The 21788-nt window shown below is 37.1% G+C and overlaps 1 protein-coding gene across 4 annotated transcripts in view; it reads right to left on the bottom strand.

Annotated features, from left to right (window-relative positions):
* LOC121736674 (filamin-A) overlaps window positions 1-21788 on the bottom strand; it is an 81451-nt gene extending 59663 nt beyond the window's left edge. The window contains exons 1-3 of one of the 4 annotated variants that reach the window (XM_042128025.1): window positions 21690-21788; window positions 4632-4732; window positions 4292-4342 (exon numbers count right to left, since the gene is read on the bottom strand). In XM_042128025.1, the coding sequence (XP_041983959.1) occupies window positions 4292-4295 (4 nt within the window). In that variant the 5' untranslated portion in view covers window positions 4296-4342; window positions 4632-4732; window positions 21690-21788. Of the gene's footprint in view, window positions 1-4291; window positions 4343-4631; window positions 4733-5285; window positions 5414-21689 lie in introns of those variants that run through there. The other 3 variants (XM_042128023.1, XM_042128024.1, XM_042128026.1) reach the window with 3 other exon arrangements.

A 21788-nucleotide genomic window follows, 5' to 3' on the forward strand; every position in this document is an offset into this window, starting at 1 on the left:
CGCAGTCACAGTCACAGTAATTCTAACCTTACCTACTTTTGGACTTTCTAGATTGTGTTTGTTTTTGTTTTGGTGGGGGGCTGCGCCCCTCGAGCCCCCCATTTATTTGACCACGGTCGCCGGCTCCTCGCTGCGCTCGCTCAGCTCCCTCTGTGTTGTGATCTAAGTTCTAACCTAACCTAACCAACTTTTGGACTTTCTGGATTGTGTTTGTTTTTGTTTTGACGGGGGGGCTGTGCCCCTTGTATAAAATTTACTGTTATCGTGTTTACCGCACCGCTACCACAGCGGCACCGCTGCATAGTGCATACTCATCCTTGTATTTCTATGGGTCCTTTTCACACGAGCGGTGCCTCAGTTTTAACAAACATACTAGTCGGACCCATGATCATGCCGCAGAACCTGCGGTGGAGACACCGCAGGTTCTGCGGCGCCGCGGCGATAAACGCTGCCGCAGCGGCGCCGTGTGTAAACATGCCCCTACTTTAGAAGTTAGAGGGGGGGACACTCATTTTACCACACACCCTAAAGTACATACACATAATATATAACTTACTTTTGATGCACCTTGTATAGAATCAGTAATCAGTATACTCCAGCCCTAATCCAGTTATTTCGACTGAGGTGAGTCAGTGGTATCGAAATTCGCGAAAATGTCGCCCACCGGACACACAGATTCGCGGGGCTTGGCACACATTTGCAGAGAAATTATTGAACATACTACAGTTTATATCGCGTAAAAAGGTACATTTTCCGCGTGTAAAATGAGATTCGAAGCAACGAAATTGTGGGTCATTATGAAATAACAATAATCTACTTTCCAAATTTCAAGTTTATAGGTGCTACTAGATAATGAAATCCTCATACCTTTAGGGTATGAATATTTTGGCCGACCTACTTTCGCTAAATGTGTTTTTTCACGTTCACGATTATTTTTTTCAAAAATGGATAGCTAACATCAATACAAACAAAAAATAATCTTAGACAAAACCACGTAAAGAGTCACATTTCGTTTTTGAAAAAAATATTCCTGAACGCGAAAAAACACACTTGGCGGACAGTAGGTCGGCCAGGCTCCATACAAAAATCTTCATACCCCTTTGCTGACATTTGCTGACACAATCGGTTCAGTGGTTTGGGCATGAAGGGGTAAGAGACAGACACATTTTCCTATTTATAATATTAGAATGGATAGTTTTTTACTTTTTAATCAGTGATTGATATTTAGTTTTTGCCTTTTATGCAGGGTGTAACAAAACAAAGTGATTGTGTGAGTGAGAGAGTGAGTGGACACGTACACACCCTAAAGAAGACTACTTTAGGGTGTGTATGTGTCCCTCATTATAGAGTTCAATGTTTATTGTGAAAGGTGAAGCACTGAAAGTTACTTTTACAAAAAGTGACTCTATCAGCATTACTTCTTTCAAAGCGAACTCTACACAAAGGACACCACACCTAGGGCCCCCGCTACCATATGTGCAATGTGTGCAATGCACACGGGCGCCATCCTCTAGGGGCGCCAAATCGGCATCTTTAGGGGCGCCAAAACCAAGGAACCAAAAAATTTGCCTAGAAGCGCCAAAATCTTTTCTTTGCACACAGGTGCCAGTAGCCCTTACGGGGGCCCTTACCACACCTAAAATAATACTTTGTTCTGTAACACTGTGTGTGTATAATATGATTATATTATTCGCAAACAACACATTCCTCACTTTCCTTTTCAATTTCACTTTAACACACTGAATGAAATGAATGTGATACATAATATTTTTACGATAATATGTTGGTGACGCACGCGCGATGTTTTATGTGGACAGGTGTGGATGCCGGCGATCCACGTTTTTTCGCTAATCTTAATACTAACGGACGAGTTAAATATCTTGGAGAGGGTTCCGGATAGTTTGATGATATGAATTTAAAGTATCTAGACTGTAAAGTGAGCCATATTTTTTTTTTTATGAAATAAGGGGGCAAACGAGCAAACGGGTCACCTGATGGAAAGCAACTTCCGTCGCCCATGGACACTCGCAACATCAGAAGAGCTGCAGGTGCGTTGCCGGGCTTTTACAAGGGAATAGGGGAGGGTAGGGAAGGAAATAGGGGAGGGTAGGGAAGGAAAAAGGGTAGGGTAGGGGATTGGGCCTCCGGTAAACTCACTCACTCGCCGAAACACAGCGCAAGCGCTGTTTCACGCCGGTTTTCTGTGAGAACGTGGTATTTCTCCGCTATAATATAGCTATAATTTTTATTTATAATAGTTTTTTTTGTCATATTTGTAATTTCTCACATTTTTTATGTAAGTTTATTTATTTAAGTATGGCATAATATTTCACTGGCGTGCTGACCGCTACATTATCGTCAGCAGTAACACAGAAATGTATGAAATGTTAGCTCTGCAAAGTTTAGACCTATACACTATACAGACGGACAAATTACGCAAAGCCAGCTGTAAACATTGGCCCAACGTATTGAGCCAGCGCATTGGCCCAACGTATAGAGAACGGAAAACTGCTCCCAATCTAGCTATTTAGCCGCTCCAGATAAAGTCAATTTCCGTGCCCTTTACATACAGTAAACCATATAAGCCATAAGCTAAGTTGTTTTGTTGTATTTTTGTTGTATATATTTAAGTAAAATACTACCACCACTATGATCCAACCTGAAGTAGGGTAAAATTCTCAAAGGCTAATGGCTAGGTTACAAGATAGGAATGAGTCAATTTTGCCACCCTTCATTTGTGTCACTCTGGGCATATGCCCCCCCCCCCCCCCCCCCCCCTTATATCAACCCCTGAGTTATGTACGCCTCTACAGAGTTGGCCCAATGTCTACTGCAGCAGACTTTAAAAAACGTTTCGTTATTAGAAATTCATACTTCTCAGGCCATCCGCGCCGATGGTGCGCGTGTGTTATATTTTCGAGCGTTTTCACACATTATGTGGACTGATCCCTAAAATGTGCAGCTACAATATCAATAAAGATTCAGTCTATTTATACAAACACATAAAAATCTTCTTGTGGAAAATAAGATTAGTCCTAATCTTGTTCAAATTACGATACTTAGGTGAATATTCGTGCATCTTAATTAAAGTATCATTTTCATTTTAGAACTAAGACTAGTCTTTAAAATAATTGATTTTGTAGTATTTTGATAATAATTTTAAGTATTTTATTACATTTTCACTGGATACATTTTATTCGTGTAGGTGTGTAGGCACAAATATTCAGAATTTTCAGGACAAAAATAAATTGATTAATATCAAAATTACTTTTTCCAATAAAAATTGTATATAAAACTGTTGTATTTCGATTTCATGTTAAAACTTCCTTCACGCTTTCAGGACGTACTAATTCTTATAATATTACATTATTCAGATAAAAAGGATATTAATTTAATTAATGTCAAAATTAGGGTGGATTGCACCAACTTACTATAACTGTAAGTTTAACTATAATTACAACGCAAAATGTCAAATCTTTGGTTAAAGTCAATAATGGACGCCAAGCGATCACAATTATAACCGCTCCAACTTATATCGATTTTTTTTCGTGAAAATTTACTATGGCTCACATAGTGTTGTTATAATAAATATTTTTCCTGTCGATTTTTACGCATAATTCAATTTTATACTCTCAACCCTACGAATACTAAAAACTAAGGAAGAGTAACTCCGTCAAAAAAACATTCTCCACAATACTTGTCAAAAAAGTATACCTTAGGTACGTGACAGTTCGAAAAAAATTTAAAACTGTAATAGTATGGGAGTTATGTTTCCTTAGCTTTTATTATTCGTAGTCTCAACCCCATAAAACCCCATCAAAAAAAATAGACGCAACAGACATCTGTCAAATACTGTGGTCAAAGTTAAGCTTAAAGTTAAGTTAGCCTTATCTATTATAACCATAACTTTGACCATAACTGTAACTATTACCACGCCTCTGGTGCAACCCACTCTACAATACGATGACGAAAAAATATAATCATTAGCAACAGCATGGACAAAACATTAAACAGTTTAAAATTAAATTCGAAAACAATGGAAAACATAAAAATTAAAATGGAATTAATTTTCGAGCTTGATTCTGAGAAATGCCATCTATTGTTAGAGCACTAAACTAAATGAGGACATCACAAAGACAATACTTCAAAACGCATAACTAGATGGCGCTGCACAAATATTATTAAAAATAGGTCATTTTTTTATGTTATCCAGGAGACGATGCAAAAAATATATTTTGTATCTGAATTAACGCAGGGGCACAAAGGCATATTGGGGGACACTCTAACGTACCCATAACGTATTTTGGTATTTCACTTTCCCGAAACCTCGTCTGAAAATATTCTGAAAAATTGCAATATTTTCTGTAATACACTAACAACACAATAAACTATTTACCCTCTTTTACTAATTAATTATCTTTTTAGCCCGCCTGCTGTAGGGCAAGCATTATTCGATAGAAATTATTGTTAAAATTTTGACAGTCCTGATCCTTAATTGCTTACGCATACTTTTGGATAACATTACGCTTAGTAGCTGTATAAATAATATATTCCAGATTCCTGTTGGACCTGCTTCCCTGTCTCTTGATCCAAAAGTAACCATAAATATAAAGTTGAAGTATGAGACATACCTTCTAAAAACTGTTTGGTAGGGAGCCGAAGGGAGACCTTGAGGGAGGAGGCGTAGGTGGAGTCTATGTACCAGCGGGGGTCGCTGCCCTCGCCCAGCCTTCTGTAACCAAAGTAAAAGAGGGATGAGTGAGAAACACAAACTCATTTTTTTTTTATTCAGAATAATTTTTTTTAAATGTTCTCTGAACGTCGGTACTGGTGCCTACCACCGGTTCGGAAACTAACCCAACTAGAAGAAACCGAACATCAAATACGTACTGTCAAAAAGGTTTATTTTTTTGGCCAAATCTTCGACGAATAATTTAATTCGCGCAAGGTTCCTAAAAAAATAAAATAAAAATTTATATCATTATTCAATACTTTAGAGTTTAGATGAACTTTTATTCACTTTTATAATATCAAATAAAACTTAGATATTGCAATTTATAAAAAGTAATTACAACCATAGACGAAGCAGTTAAACGCCAACATACATAACAATAAAGAACGAAACTAAAATAGTTTACCAAATTTAGCGCAGCTTTCAAACATCTTTGACGGTGAAAATTCAAAGAATTTAAGCAAAACAATAGACAGAGAGGTTATAAAGGCAATTTCGCAAATTCTAAACGCAACAACTAATATGAAAAACTAAATTTAACAATCATATTTACCCGGGATCCATGTTTTTGATTGTCATCTACGTTTCCACAGGAGACAGTTTTATAAAAGATATTTCGCCAATCGACGACATTCAAAACAAAAAACTACATGTTTCCTTCGTAGATATGTCAAACTGGACTATTTTCGGACGGCGAAAATCGCGCCGCAAAACATAAATATCTCTTCGCTATGCACTCGCGCAACTTTTTCAGTTTCAGCGCGGGTTCGAGTCTTATACTTTCGATGACCACGATGCTATAAAATTCAAGAAGTTGATCACAGATGGCGCTTTTGTCGAATACAAAAAGTTATGGTGATATTTTTTTAATAAATTATATTATCCAATTTAATGGGCTTACTTAAAGGCTGGTAATAACTAATAATTATTACAGTTTACATCACTTTACGACTCACGTCAACTTCCGAACAATAAAAACTAGTTAAAACTAGTCTATGATAAAACTGATACATCATCCGTTAAAAACAAAGACCTTAGGCTGGCCTCACACAGCCGGAATTTCATAATCGGAAATTCATATTATTAATTCAGAAAGACCGGAATACCATACAATATCAGTACGCTCCACACACATTCTGATTTTTTCAGATTATGAATTTCATAGATCGATCTGTAAGAATATGAATTTCCGATTATGAAATTCCGGCTGTGTGAGGCCAGCCTTAATGTTTTTATTATTCGTAGCCTTTATGGTTAAGAATTACGATGACACGGACAGACACACAAACACTGAATATATAATAATATTATATCGCCGTTTTCATCGCGTATTGAAAACCACGAAAGCAATATATAAACAAAATATTGATTTTTGTAAGATCTACGCATACTCTACGATACCTCTACGATACCTCTACGAAGGGTCTACGAGGCTACGTTCTACGAGCGTCTACGAACTAGTAGACAGCGGGGCTAAAATTGTCGCTTTGGATAGTCATATTATGAATCACAATATGATTCACATGTCTATACTCCACTCGGGCTAACTTGTCGCTAGCGGTCATTGACTCCCTGTCAAAAACTTGTCATTTTCCATATAAAACCACGATAAACAATATCTGACACTTCATCGCGTCATTGTCAATAAAAACATATCTCGCCTGCACTGGTCCATGGAGGTCGAGGACGTCGTGAACTATATCAGTAAGAAGACATCTCTCCACTTGAGGGTCGAACGTCTGCAGTCTCGCCACAAGGTCAACTTCAGTTCCTTTGTGGTGAGAGTGCCGACGCATCTTCCGTCGACCTTTGAAGCGGAGGAATTCTGGCCGACTGATGTGGTCTACCGAAGGTTCTGGGGGAGACTCCGGAATGAAGCGCGCGTCACGTCGCCGATAACATCGTGATAAAGTGTAATATATTATATGGACCTATGTAGCCTGATATAAATAAATAAATAAAAAAATAATAATAAACAGGAACGGTGGAACAGACCCTAAGTGTGATTATGAGCAAAAACGGCAATTGATCAATGATCTGCAACACCGGAGGAGCAACAAGTGCATTGTGCCAGGTGTGAGACTTTTTTTAAATCTTTTCTGTGCCTAATGTTGTGTCATCCTGCTATAAATTCTTCGCAAAAAAATAGCACATCGAAAAATTTAAGTACACTTTTCAAAGATTTCAAATTCCTAAGTCTGAGGTGAAAAATAAGATTAACAAATCGTTCTGCTAACAGGCTATTAATCATCACGTTAGCCAGCTAAAATAACAAAAATGTTTTCGCTATCTTTAACAATCAATGTATATTATAGGTGTACCAGAATCTGATGGCAAAAAGTGAAAAAATAAATATACCGGGGTAATTGGAATAAAACATTTTGATCCTTTATTTTTCTTATAGCGGCTGATTCTGTGTGTTAAACATGCAAATATAAAAATTATACGTGGGAGAGCCATGCTTCGGCACGAATGGGCCGGCTCGACCGGATAAATACCACGTTCTCACAGAAAACCGGCGTGAAACAGCGCTTGCGCTGTGTTTTGCCGAGTGAGTGAGTTTACCGGAGGCCCAATCCCCTAACCCCTACCCTATTCCCTTCCCTACCCTCAACTATTCCCTTCCCTTCCCTACCCTCCCTATTACCCTATTCCCTCTTAAAAGGCCGGCAACGCACTTGCAGCTCCTCTGATGCTGCGAGTGTCCATGGGCGACGGAAGTTGCTTTCCATCAGGTGACCCGTTTGCTCGTTTGCCCCCTTATTTCATAAAAAAAAAATTAAATGATCAAGGATATTTTTCGAAAATCTGCTGTCAAAAATTACCACCAGATTCTGGTAGACCTATAATTTATTAATGTAGCTTACTTTGGGGGTGAGCCAAAATCTTTTCGTTTTCGCTTCGTTATAGAATCGCCGATGAAAATGTATGAAATTGACATAAGCGTTCGTTAATATGACGTTCACGTTCGACTCGTCTAATGTCAATTCCATACATTTTGATCGGCGATTCTATAACGAAGCGAAAACGAAAAAGTTTCGGCTAAATGGCCTTGAGTCAAGGTATTTTTTAAGTATTTCTTAGTATCTATACTGTAATATTATAAAGCAGAGGAGTTTGTTAGTTTATTTGTTTGTTTGAACGCGCTAATCTCAGAAACTACTGGTCCGATTTGAAAAAATTCTTTCAGTGTTAGATAGTCCATTTATTGAGGAAGGCTATAGGCTATATTTTATCACGCTAAGACTAATAGGAGCGAAGAAATAGAGGAAAATGTGGAAAAAACGGGGGGAAATTATTTGAAAGGACTTATTCGAACGCGCTAATCTCAGGAACTACTAATCCGATTTGAAAAATTCTTTCAATGTTAAATAGTCCATTTATCGAGGAAGGCTATAGGCTATATTTTATCACGCTAAAACTAATAGGAGTGAAGAAATAGAGGAAAATGTGGAAAAAACGGGGGAAATTATTTGAAAGGGCTTATCACACGAATTACTAGTGCAATTTTTCTTTTATTTGGTACAGATAAGAAGTAAAGGATCATAGGCTGTTTTTTGAGGACAAATTTTTCTGTGAAATATCTAATTTACGCAGGCAAAGCCGCGCGGAACGTCTAGTATAATATAAATAGTACTATTATAATATAAAATAAGTGAAAGTGTATGTCTGTTGCCTTTTCACACCTGAGTCACTGGACTGTTTTAGATAAAACTTGGCATGGAGATGATTTAATAATCGGGAAAGGACACAATATTATAATGATACTTTTTCACGGAGAAATATATTTCCCGAGGAGGTTCCTGCGCAACATAATATGCTATTCAACAATATAAAGTTCCTTGCAAAACCTTGTTACAACAAAAATGCAGGGAAACCGGAAATTCATAAATTAATTTTATGTCAGCCACATCCGTCAGGCCTTGATCTACGACATTAGCAGTTTAATTTGCCAACCACACTCACGTCACTACAATACTTTTACGGCCTTCCTGTAATGACGATGATGAATTTCCCGGAATTTTAATGCTAAGACAAAATTATATCTTACTAGATGACGCCCTTAACCCCGTTGCGCCAAAGTCCGTTTATCGCGCGGGAACCGTACATTTTTCCGGGATAAAACTATCCTTTTTTTTTATGAAATAAGGGGCAAACGAGCAAACGGGTCACCTGATGGAAAGCAACTTCCGTCGCCCATGGACACTCGCAGCATCAGAAGAGCTGCAAGTGCGTTGCCGGTCTTTAAAGAGGGAATAGGGTAATAGGGGAGGGTAGGGAAGGGAAGGGAATAGGGGAGGGTAGGGAAGGGAATAGGGTAGGGGATTGGGCCTCCGGTGAACTCACTCACTCGGCGAAACACAGCGCAAACGCTGTTTCACGCCGGTTTTCTTTGAGAACGTGGTATTTCTCCGGTCGAACCGGCTCATTTGTGCCGAAGCATGGCTCTCCCACGTATAAAACCACGTATACGACCCCTTTTTCGGGTCTCATAATATCTCCATGCCAAACTTCAGCTTAATCGGTTCAGCGGTTTGAGTATGAAGAGGTAACAGACAGACAGACACACTATCGCATTTATAATATTAGTTAGATGCAGTATTTTCACGCTTGAGGCCACACTAGCATAAACAGTAAACAAAAAGCTTTGTTCGACACTTGACAACGTTTCTGTAAATATTCTGATTTGACGTGTGTAGCATGTCGGATTTTGGTCGGATTATTTTACTGTATGTGATAGTGGCGCCCTCTGTTCCGACCTTTGTGCAATCCATACTTCAATACTAATCCATACTTACTATACTAATATTTTGCTGAAATTTGGCATGCAGATACTTTGAGTCCCGGGAAATAATAATAGCTCCCACACCGGTTTCGGTGACGGTGGCCGGTTTCATTGAAACCAGACCAGCTACGCAGGAGTTATTTTATATAGTGCCCAAGTGTGTGCGCAGTACACAAGACTTTTGACGTGGGAGAGCCATGCTTCGGCACGAATGGGCCGGCTCGACCGGAGAAATACCACGTCCTCACAGAAAACCGGCGTGAAACAGCGCTTCCGCTGTGTTTCGCCGAGTGAGTGAGTTTACCGGAGGCCCAATCCCCTACCCTTTTCCTTTCCCTACCCTTCCCTATTTCCTTCCGTAACCTCCCCTATTCCCTTCCGTACCCTCCCCTATTCCCTTCCCTACCCCTTAAATTTATTACCCCTTAAAAGGCCGGCAACGCACCTGCAGCTCTTCTGATGCTGCGAGTGTCTATGGGCGACGGAAGTTGCTTTCCATCAGGTGACCCGTTTGCTCGTTTACCCCCTTATTTCATAAAAAAAAAAAACAAGAGCACTCTCTATTCCTTTACTCTCATAACCCAGTGGGACTTTACATGCCCTCTAGCGCTCTTACCACTAGACCACGGAGTCCCGGGAAAGGACATAATATTATGATACTTTTGATCCCAATGATAAACACTACTGTTGGTATATAACTTTGTGCCTTATGAGTAACTTTTGACTATAACAGTGAATATAAAATACTTGTTATGTTTTACAATACTTTTTCTATTATGGGCTTTTCACGCTGACCACAATGTTAAACAAACACAAGTGAACACGAACCTGTAAAGGGGCATATATTTTTCTATGTTTACCCGTCGACGTCGATCGCTCGAATGCTTCGTAATCTTGGTTTTCCATCATGTTTCACCGTGAAGAGGGGCTTCTTCAAATCGTAACGTGGCGTAACACGTCTTAAATCTTTTTTATTCGAGGTAAGTAATAAATCTATAAGACATAGTCATGTGCGAAATTCTCGCTATTAATAAAACTATTTATAAAACAAACGTATTATTCATATGTTACACGTGCGTTCTGAAATAATAGTTTAAACTTGAAATAGCAAAAACATTATTTTTAGTAGCCATGGCCCATGGCCCATGGCCCATTCTGTCAGTATTGTAATTCGTGTACTATCAGAGAAGTTGATTCTTTTTAGCAGATGGAGGAACTACGTAATTTGAATAAAAATAAATAATAAAAATAAATAAAAAACGTTTTATTTCTGAGTTGATTTTAAGAAAATACTTTCAGAATGTTAATATTAGCTACGGTGCCTACCACCGGTTCGAGAACTATCCCGGCGAGAAGAAGCGGCGTCTAGTCGCGTTATGTCAAACCCAGCCGACAGATCACAAATTACATTGAATTGACATAATCCGTCCAAATTATGTAAGTCTGTCAACTGCCTATGAACCAATTTTTTCGATGATACATCTTTTAATATTGTAGTCTTAAGCATGCTGAGATACACTTAGTTACTTATTGTACTGTTATTGTATTGTCTGTAGACAAAATACCATTTAAATGGGATTTTGTTAATAAAAGACATTTAACTCTTCTTTCTTTATATTATGCGTCGTTCTATTAATGGGCGGCCTGTCCACATGTCCACGTCACGACGTCCGGCGCGGTAACGTAACGTAAAACTACACGTCACGATGTAGCAAGATTGTCCGTCACCATGCCTTGTAAAACTGCTACATTCTTCACTACTTATCTAGATTTTTTTTTATGAAATTAGGGGGCAAACGAGCAAACGGGTCACCTGATGGAAAGCAACTTCCGTCGCCCATGGACACTCGCAGTATCAGAAGAGCTGCAGGTGCGTTGCCGGCCTTCTAAGGGGTAAAAAGGGGAGGGTAGGGAAGCGAATAGGGGAGGGTACGGAAGGGAATAGGGGAGGGTACGGAAGGAAACAGGGGAGGGTAGGGAAAGGAAAAGGGTAGGGGATTGGGCCTCCGGTAAGCTCACTTACTCGGCGAAACACAGCGGAAGCGCTGTTTCACGCCGGTTTTCTGTGAGGACGTGGTATTTCTCCGGTCGAACCGGCCCATTCGTGCCGAAGCATGGCTCTCCCACGTCATAGCTAGATATGGACCGCACAATACGTATTCTGCTTCTGCTATTGTTAAGAAGACGGAGAGAGAGATTTAAGAAATAAAGACGTAAAAAGTTGCAACACCGTGACGTACATTATCACGTTACGTTGACATAAATTTTCACGTCACGACAACGTACCGTGCCACGTTAGCGCACCGTTCCACGTTGACGACGTCTCGACGTGGAGATGTGGACAGGCCCTCACTTGGGACATTTTTTTTTTCACTTCATGCGAAAAACTTGCTTATGCGATAGACTAAAATAAGGAAGGTCCTAACAGTGAGTCACTATTAGCTAGAAAAATATATTGAAAACTGATACAAAACCAAAATTTTGTAACACTGTTGATGTACCATAAACAATTCGCAAATAAATAATGAATGCAATAACTGATTTCGCTTCCAGTTTTCATCGCACACTTAGTGTAACGTAAATAACTCTTTCAGCGCGAAAGCTAATCTGGAACTTTGTTGTTAAAAACAAGCTACTACGGCAAAAACATGTTTTTGGCTCAATTTATATACGCGCCATATCCGCGAGAACAAGCGGTTTGGCCGCTGCACTGCGAGATTGCAAGCAATTATACCTACAATATACCTAATATAATATATTCTATGGACGCTTCACACCACGTCAGTCTGGCTCCGTGCTAAGTACTTGTGTTACAGGTACCAGACAACGGAAATATATTTAATAATTTTATACTGTACATAATATTTAAGATTTTTATTATATGATACACATATTTAATACACATCCAGACCCAGGAACATTGAAAACTTTTTGTTCCGTCGACGGGATTCGAACCCGTGACCCCCGGCTTGAGCTGCCACACACTCAACCAATTGGGCCACAGAGGTCGTCGAAAATAATAGCATGAATAGCATGGTGAATGCATTATATATTATGGTATGTTAAAAGTTTGATACCTACGTTTTGTACCTACTTGTAAATGATCATACATTTGAACGAATTTTAAGCTTGTAATATTTTGATTGATGAATACTCTTTTCTTTTTCTGTCTCTAAATGCAAGTAGAGATTTCAGTCTTGCCACAGAAACGTTTTACTCTTTCCTTTAGAACTTGACACGATAATATTGTCGATGCTTTGCGTCCCAACTCCCAGGTAAGGATATAGGATAGTTCTAATTGAATTTTTAATTGAAAAATGTACGGTTCCCGCGAGATAAACGAATTTTGTTGCAACTAAGTTACAGGCAACATCTAGTATTAAAATGTTATACTCATAATATTATGTTCTGTGTATGTAAGGCGCTTTGCAGACGAAGGGGCGGGGCGGGCCGGTCAGTTTCACCGCGAACGATAGCGAACGATAGCTTATGAGTTATGACCAAAGCACACGGTGGGCAAAAAGACGACGCCGCAGGTACCCGGCGGGCACTGGCGAGTGGCGGCATCACACAAACCAGTTTACATGCAGTAACGCAGACGGCGCGGCGTGTGCTTTGTGTACGCGGCGCGGGCGCCCCAGACATCGACGAGCGTATGCAGCGAAATTGACCGGCCCGCCCCGCCCCGTCGTCTGCAAAGCATCTTAAAGTTCTGAGTACCGCATGTGTCTGTTTGCTATAATTAATACATTATAGTAAACCAACATCATCCATCACTGCTGATGGTCCATTTCGGCTCGGCGCTAATGATAAATGTGAGCAAATGTGACCAATGGCATAGTAACAAGATATAGCAACAAAGTAAAAGAGGACGGAAGAAGAACTATCATGGCGTCCTAACTCTCAAATAATTTTACTTTTAATAATATTTTTTATAAAACAGCTATTATAAAGCTTTTTTTGTATGAGACGTTGTAAAGCTCATCTGAGAGACAAAATACGTACTAATATTATAAATGCGAAAGTGTGTTGTAGTGTATGTATGTTAAACCTCTTCACGCCTAAACTGCTAAAGCGATTTAGCTGGGTATGGAGTTTACTTTCAGTCTCGGGAAGGATATAAGATACTTTTTATGCCGGAAAAACGTAAACGGGTTTTGACGCAACGGAGTTGCGGGCGTTATCTAGTCTATATTCTATAACTCAAGAACGGCTGAACCAATCTGGATAATTCTAGTCGTGAAATATTCGTGAATTTCCAGGGAAGGTGAATATTAGGAGAAACGTGATAAAAAATTCACCGGGTAGTCTAGTTTTTGTATAAAAAAGATGACAAACATACCAAGAAATTTGCTTTCACTATTGCAAAACAATATTTATGAGTCTCATCATGAAACAAACGGAAGATTAATTGAAATAGCCCAAGTCACATTCGCTATCTATTAGTTACAGATAATAATAGCCTAAGAGACTGTTTTGTTTATGCCTCATTAACTAATAGTGCACTAAATTAAGAACACCTGTACCTTGCATTACTAATACTAGTGACACGGTTAAAGTATTTCTTACTGTGCTGGTAAAAAATGAATTACTTTTAAGAGCCCATATGACCCTAACTTGAATACATACATTAACCTAGATCTCAAAATCTGTAAGGTCTAGAAAACTGATTTTTTGACACAAGTAACTTCAGTTCATAAAGATTAAATGCTCAAGACGAAAACACGATTACTCAAAAAATGCTCGATAGTTTCTTTTTTACAAAAAACCTTGTTTTAAAGACATTTTTGCTTGGATCTTTGAAGTTTGCTGTCTTTTCTTTAATGTTTTTTAATATCTAAAAAGGTATTGATAAAACCTAAATTTGGTCAAAACACTTTTTTCGTAATCATTATAGTTCGTCTTTTATTCAAGTAAAACTAACTCGGCGATGATTCCGCGCCGTCCTTTTTCACCTGGCATATGAAAGACGGGCGTGAGTGTGAAGAGAGAAGGACGATGTTTGATTTTAAGAGTCAGGTGAGCTCTTAAGGCCAACAAAGGACAAAAATATTGAGGTTAAACCGTAAGTAAAAGTTTTCATCAAACATCAAGGGTACCTACATGAGTAAAATATGTTGCCTCTTTGCTTTTTTCTAAATTGTCCCAGATTTCGAGTCCAAAATTACTATTGCCACCAATCCGAATACTGCTCACGATATGATAAAATTGGACTCTATGTCCATATTATATTATCTGAGAACACAATTATTATAGGCGTCTCACTACGAAAAATCTATTCTATAGTTTTTATTAATTTAAGTTTTACACAGAATAGAAATTAGATATCAAATTCTGTAAAAATAAAGAGATTTCAGTGCCAATGCCACTTTTTGGTCTGATATCTAATAAATGTCAGGTACTTCATACGTTAAAGATCAAAGTCGATTCCCGCTGTCTGCCTCTATTTATATATTTTGATGCATTTTTCTTAATAGATAGATTGTTTCATAAGGGAGGTATATAAAACATTTATAATGTATTAAATATATCATTTATCGATTGATTTGTAAGCAATAAATATTGTCAAAGATACTTTTCATGTTACATGATGCTGATAATGTACCAATTAAAATAATTGCTACATTTTTTTGGGCTGGTGTCAAGATCTGGCGGGTTACAGGAAAGTGGACAGTGAGCGCCGCTGGCAGGACGCCATCTTGTATTATTACTACGATATTAAATATTATACTTTAAACATTACATGATACTTTTATACTCACTAGCTATTTGACCGAACTTTGCTCGGTATTTAAACTTTTTAATCGGGACTTAACGCGACTTATTTAAGTAGTAATGCTACTACGAGTACATACTTTTTCTCGACGTTAATTATAATGCAACGCGAAAGTTTAAAATGTTATCTTTGCTCGGTATTCGATAAAACACGAATAAAATGACATTTTCTAAAAATGATTTCTAGCTAGATCGATTTATCGCCCCCTATATACTAAATTTCATAAAATATCGTTGGAGCCGATTCCGAGATTCCAATTATATATATACAAGAATTGCTCGTGTACAGATATAAGATCAGTATTCATGCTAATATTATAAATACGAAAGTGTCTGTCTGACCATCTCTCCTCTCTTCACGCCTAAACCGCTGAACCGAATTTGTTGAAATTTGGTATAGAGACTTTGAATCCGGGGAATCCTCAGTCTCCTGAGGCGTTAAATACGTAAACTTATCGATAGTATATATCTATACGAGCTTTTGCCCGTTTTGCTTTTGAGAAGTATTATTATATACAAACTTTCATCCCCTATTTGAACCCCTTGGGGTTGGAATTTATCAAAATTCTTTCTTAGCGGATGCCTACGTCATACCATCTAGCTGCATGCCAAATTTCAGCCCGATCCGTCCAATGGTTTGGGCTGTGCGTTGATAGATCACTATGTCAATCAGTCAGTCAGTCACCTTTGAGTTTTATATATATAGATTATAGCTCCATTGAATGTTTAAACTTCAAATAATTCATATCAGAGACCGCATTTTATAGAACTAAACACGACATAGAGTTTTTAAATAGGTAGGTCATGTGACTATTTTGCAGCGGCACATGACTTATGAGTCGTATGACTATACGACGACTAGACTGCGTACCAGGAATATTGGATTTTGTGTAGAGGAGTAAAAATACTTTGTAACTATTATACCGTACACACCTTTTTAAAATGTACAAAGACGAACAAAGGCTTTAGAGTTTAGAGGGAAGAAAATTCGTTACAAAAGGGAAAATGACGAAAATCGTCAGTTATAATTAATTTGTTAAGAGGAACATTAAAAATGTATGGTCATATTTTAATTCAAAATTAACATTTTATGGGAAGGACACATGCTTATTTAAAAGTTAGCATTGTTTCCTTTCCCTTCTATAACTCTATATCCAGTCGGTTTTACATAGTTTCTGAGCTGATGATAACCGATAACAAACGAAATAGGTTTTTAAATTTGATATTATTTTGCCCACCAGGTGTATTTTTGCCCCCTCGCAGGGGCCTACGAGCCACCGGTTAAGAAACACTGCTTTAAACTTTCTGGTGCATAGAGCCACGAACATAACATTGTACTAGGTAGATATATACGTTCCACTTACTATAACAATATTATATTCTTAATATCAATTCTAAATAATAATCAAAACATCTACCAACCAACATAGTTTAAACTTAATTATTTATCGTGTCTCTCCAAAAAAAGAAAAAAGTTTTTCTCGCACGAGTATTTATAATTTAGCTTGATATCAGATTACTTTCAGTTCAAAGAAATCATGCTTGTGTATGTGCGTCCATTCAGGCAGCCCAATGCAAAGGACAACTGTATATTTATATTGTGGCACAATAATATACTCCTCATTAACTACAAACACTAAAACGCCATGTCATTGTTTACGAGTCTGTTGTTAAGTTATTTCTAAAACTACGACATTCAAATTCATACTGTATCCATAATAAACTAGCATTTTTCCGCGGCACCACTATCCTACATGAGGTTCCTGTATTGTTCTATTAAGAACCCTAATTTATAATAGGAATAAAAAGTAGTTCCTACGTCCATCTGCCTTTCTCATAAGGCTTCTATAAGGCTAATACTACACGTAGCCTAGGTGTAATATTACCACACACCACATTTTTTATTTTAAGTATTATACCTCACAATATTCGTTAATATGAGTATTTAACCCAATCAAGCCCCATAAGCTCACCAGTGAGCGAGAGACAATAGAATAACAATAGATTTCTAAGAATCCACGATCGAAGGATTAAATTTAAAATACAAGTAATTAGATGCCATAGTTAATTCTCACAGAATTAAAATTATATTTAATTAAGTACCAAGTATTATAAAATCAAACGTCTACAAACTTCATAAGCCTGAGTACTCAACGTAATATTTTTATTAGTCAATACGTTTTTTTTTATTATAGGTACTTCTAGTTTCTAAATTGTAATTTTAATCCCCTTCGACGTCTTGGCAGATTTGTAACTTTAAAATTATTGACAAACTAAAAGCTTTTAACTAACGAATAACTTTTCCGCTGGAGCAAAATTTTAAAAAATTTTAATGATTTCAAACCAAAAAAAATTTAATTTGCAACTTTTTTTATATTTAGGGCAGCCATAATGCTATATTTTAATGGCACATTAATTCACTCAAGTTTTAACTCTGTTTACGTTTCAATCTACATGAACCAAAACGGAACAAAATATGCACGTCCTAGGAAAAGCCTTGACTTTGAAGGTTGGTTTGTAGCCTTGGACAAGGCCACAGCATCCGTGAAGTGTGAACCCAGCTTATAAATTTTATTAAAAATTAAATGAGCTGGGTTAATTTTTTTATAATTAAGTATCTTAATGATTTTTTTTAAGTTTTAACTCTTTTTCTAGTCGAGTGAATTGGTGTTGATTCAGACAAAGCTTTTAATATTTGGGGCGGCCATAACGCTAATAATTTTAATAACACATTAATTCGCCCAAATTGCAACTTTGTTTACGTTTCAATCAACATGAGTCGAAACGGAGCAAACACGTCCTCGGAAAAGCCTTCATCGAAGGTCGGTTCACAGCCTTGGACACGGCCGCAGCATCCGTGAACCGGGTGACCTCGTCCCTGAGCCGAGGCCTTCTGTGAGGTCGGCCTTGTGCGAGGTCATCCGAGGCCTCGCTCGTCAGGGTCGACCTTGTACCGAGGCCGCGAGGCTCAGGGATACAACCTTGAACCTGTACCTGGAGGCTGTATTGATTTCTGTGTTGCTGATAAATATTGGTAGGAAAATGTTGGCGGAATTATTGTGAGGTGTGGCAAAAATATGCAACCTTTTTGACTATTTCCGTAGAAGTAAAATTTTTAAAAATCAATAGCATAAGTACGCATGTTCGATATTTAAAATAAATTTTATACAAAAAAGGTTGCTACGTTAATTAATGTCACACCTGTTACGTAGTTTATATCCTCTTTGGTCATACCAAATCCGAAGCACCCCGAAGAACTGTTGAGTTCAGAGTTTTGGTCATGTGCAAGAGTGATGTTGTGTTTATGTATTTTTGTTTTTCTAAAATTATGTTATATGGGTTCATATATAAGGTTATTCCTTCAAAGGTTGTCTGGAAGAACGTGCAATTTAATAACAAAGCCTCCTTTGCGTACTAGCATTATTGTATTTTATTATAAATGTATGTAACTGTGATTATGCACAATAAAGTATAATTCATTCATTGAAATGCAATATTTGTAGAATATTAATTTCATAAAATATTCGTTATCGTGCACAATTAGTGTAGGCGAGTGAATTATTCAAAAAACGTGTTATTTTGTGTTCTTGCCATCAAAAGTTTTTGCAAAATATCTACCACTCTGAATCGAAAGGATTCATTAATCTGTATTGTAATTAGTGTTACAATATTATGCTTTTATAAACCTTGATGAGTTTTTATAGTAATGTTTAGGTATGTAACCAGGTTCTTAGAAGTTAGAACTGGGTAAATAAAACATTTTTAGAAAATACCAAAAACAACATGGGATGTCATTATTTTCAATAATAATCGCGAATGTCCAAAATTTTATTAAATAAATTGCCAGGTTTTTAATTTTTCATAGGCTTTACATCTGTGGTAGGGAAAAATATAAAATCATTAAACAAATTAAGCAAACAATAGTCTGGCAAAACAATTCAACCGCGGCGGGCTACGCGTTGACAGTTTGACAAATAGCTGTCAAGCTTGACAGACGCCATCTTAGCTCTTTGTTACACTGTCAATTTAATATTTTAATTAACTGCTAATTGGTCGTTTACTTAAATGTCTATTACGTCTTAGTGTTCAGTTGTTTTTTAAACTGAAATAATTTGTTTAGAATAATAATTATAATATGAATTTCATACAATATGTAGATTGTAGAGGCTTGTGATTAGTTAATGATAATAATAATTATTATATTATTTATAACTACAAACTTTCATATAATGAAATATTATATTTTACGACATCGACAATTATACAAAATGATTGCTCAGCAAAATTTTCTATGATTGACATATTATTACTTATATCAAATAATTTTATAGCCATGTTTTAGAATAGAATAGAAAAAAATATATAAATTTCTTTATTTAAATAATTGATAACAATAATATACAAGGTGTAACAAAAAAAAGTGATAATACATAAGGGTGTGTACCTACTGTGTATGTGTCCCTTATATAGAGTTAATTGTAAAAGTAGTAGCCGTGAAGGAGCAAACTTTGTGATTTATGAGTTTATCCATACTAGAGCTAAAAAACAGTTACTTATCAGCGCTGCTACTTTCACAGTAAACTCTATACAGGGGATTGATACACGCCCTAAAATGTTAAAACTGAAAACACTTAAGAGGATACCACAGCGGCTAGAGAAATGAAAAAAAAGTACGTGTAATATCTATAGCTGTCTCCCTTACCTCAAGCCTATACCGCAGAACGCGATAGAGACAACTGCAGAAAATCCAGAAAATCAACGATTCGTTGTCCCCTGATTCCTTCTCCAAAACTTAACCGATTTAAGTACTTTTTTCATTAAAGATTAAAAAAAGGCTTGAGCTGTGTTCCTATGTTTTGCTTTTTTTGTATAATCTATCCAAATCTGTTTTCTGGACGTTTGAACACAGTGGAAAATCTGGCCATTTTTTTGGGTTTTTGAACGTTCATATCTTATTTAATAATTAAATTATGAAAAAAAAGAAAACATAGGGACATTGAATTAGTGGCCGTAGATATTCAGGAAAAAAATTATAACTCTACTAGCATTATCCAGGGAGGAAACAGGGGACAACGTTTGTATGGAAAAAATGGCGGTGTGGAATCCTCTTAAGGTACAAGTTGGAACCGAGCGACACGCGACAACTGCAGATGACGTGTCGTCGCGACACTACTGGTTTCTATGTATTTCTATGAAACACCCTCCGCAGCTAGCACACGAAGCCCGGTTGGCAGCGGGCGACATGAAGCAACCGCAGATGACGTGTCGCAGCGACAAAGGACACTACTGGTTTGAATGTATTTCTATGAAATACCCTCCGCAGCTAGCGACACTTATTCATAGAAATACATAGAAACCAGTAGTGTCGCGACGACACGTCGTCTGCTGCCGCTTCATGTAGCCGGCTTCCAACTTGTACCTTTACGTTTTGACACACACTATCTAATTCGATAATCTGAGCTTAAAATAAACAGCTTTCACTACCGGAGATCATCTGCTCTACATTTTAACACGTTTCTACAGGATTCTGTATACTACGCGATAGTAAAGTTCTTAGATCTTCTAGGGTTCTTCTATGTTTTTCTAGGTTTATGAAAGACTGCTTTTTTAAATTTAAATTGTCGTGATCACAGAATATTTCTTCTCAAATTCAAATCTTAACGTGTTGTTTTCTTTTTTTTGATGTCGTTTTCTGTCACCTTTACGTTTTATTTCTGTCAATTTCTTCTGCCAAGATACTAGACACACAGGCAGTTAAATCATAATGGCGTTTGCAACAATAACGCTAAAATAAACACGATTAAAGATAGAAATCTGTCGGCGAGATGATTTCCCGCGCGAATTTAAGTGTACCGGACTATTTTAGTAGACAATAATTGCTTTATCATATCGTGTTACTTTTAATATTAATTATATATCTATAATTAAATTGGCTACATTTTATGAAACATAATTATTATTACATCGTTGAACTGTGTAAAATGTTTTATACTTTTTATTTTAACAGCAATAATTATTGTTGTTTGTAAAATATTTTGTAGTTGTACACATAGGCTGATAATGTTTTCATGGTTGCCCAATCTTATTTTTCGTAATTTCCATAATCTTCTAATTTACACAAACACGTTGCGATATATCAGAACTTTTGCTAACGAACGTGACTAATTATTATGAGCACTGGATACAAAAACATGTTTTGCTCGAACCACGAATATTTTAATGTTTTCTGCAGAAATAAAATTTATTTCCTTCTAGTAGCAGGCACTGGCTGAATTTAAAAAAAATCCTTCTCACTGGCCAAATATAAAAAAATAAAAGTTAACTTAAGTATATGCACCTTTTCGTCACTCAATTAAAAAAAACACTGGCTGATTAAAAACAAAATACGGTACTCACGGAATTGTTTGACACAAGTAGGACACAGTACACACGCGCTAGGGGTACGTCCACACGTCCCTGGTAGTAATATAGGTTTAAAATATCATATAGCGGCGA

The sequence above is a fragment of the Aricia agestis genome, chromosome 19, assembly GCF_905147365.1.
Source record: "Aricia agestis chromosome 19, ilAriAges1.1, whole genome shotgun sequence".
Lineage (NCBI taxonomy): Eukaryota > Metazoa > Arthropoda > Insecta > Lepidoptera > Lycaenidae > Aricia > Aricia agestis.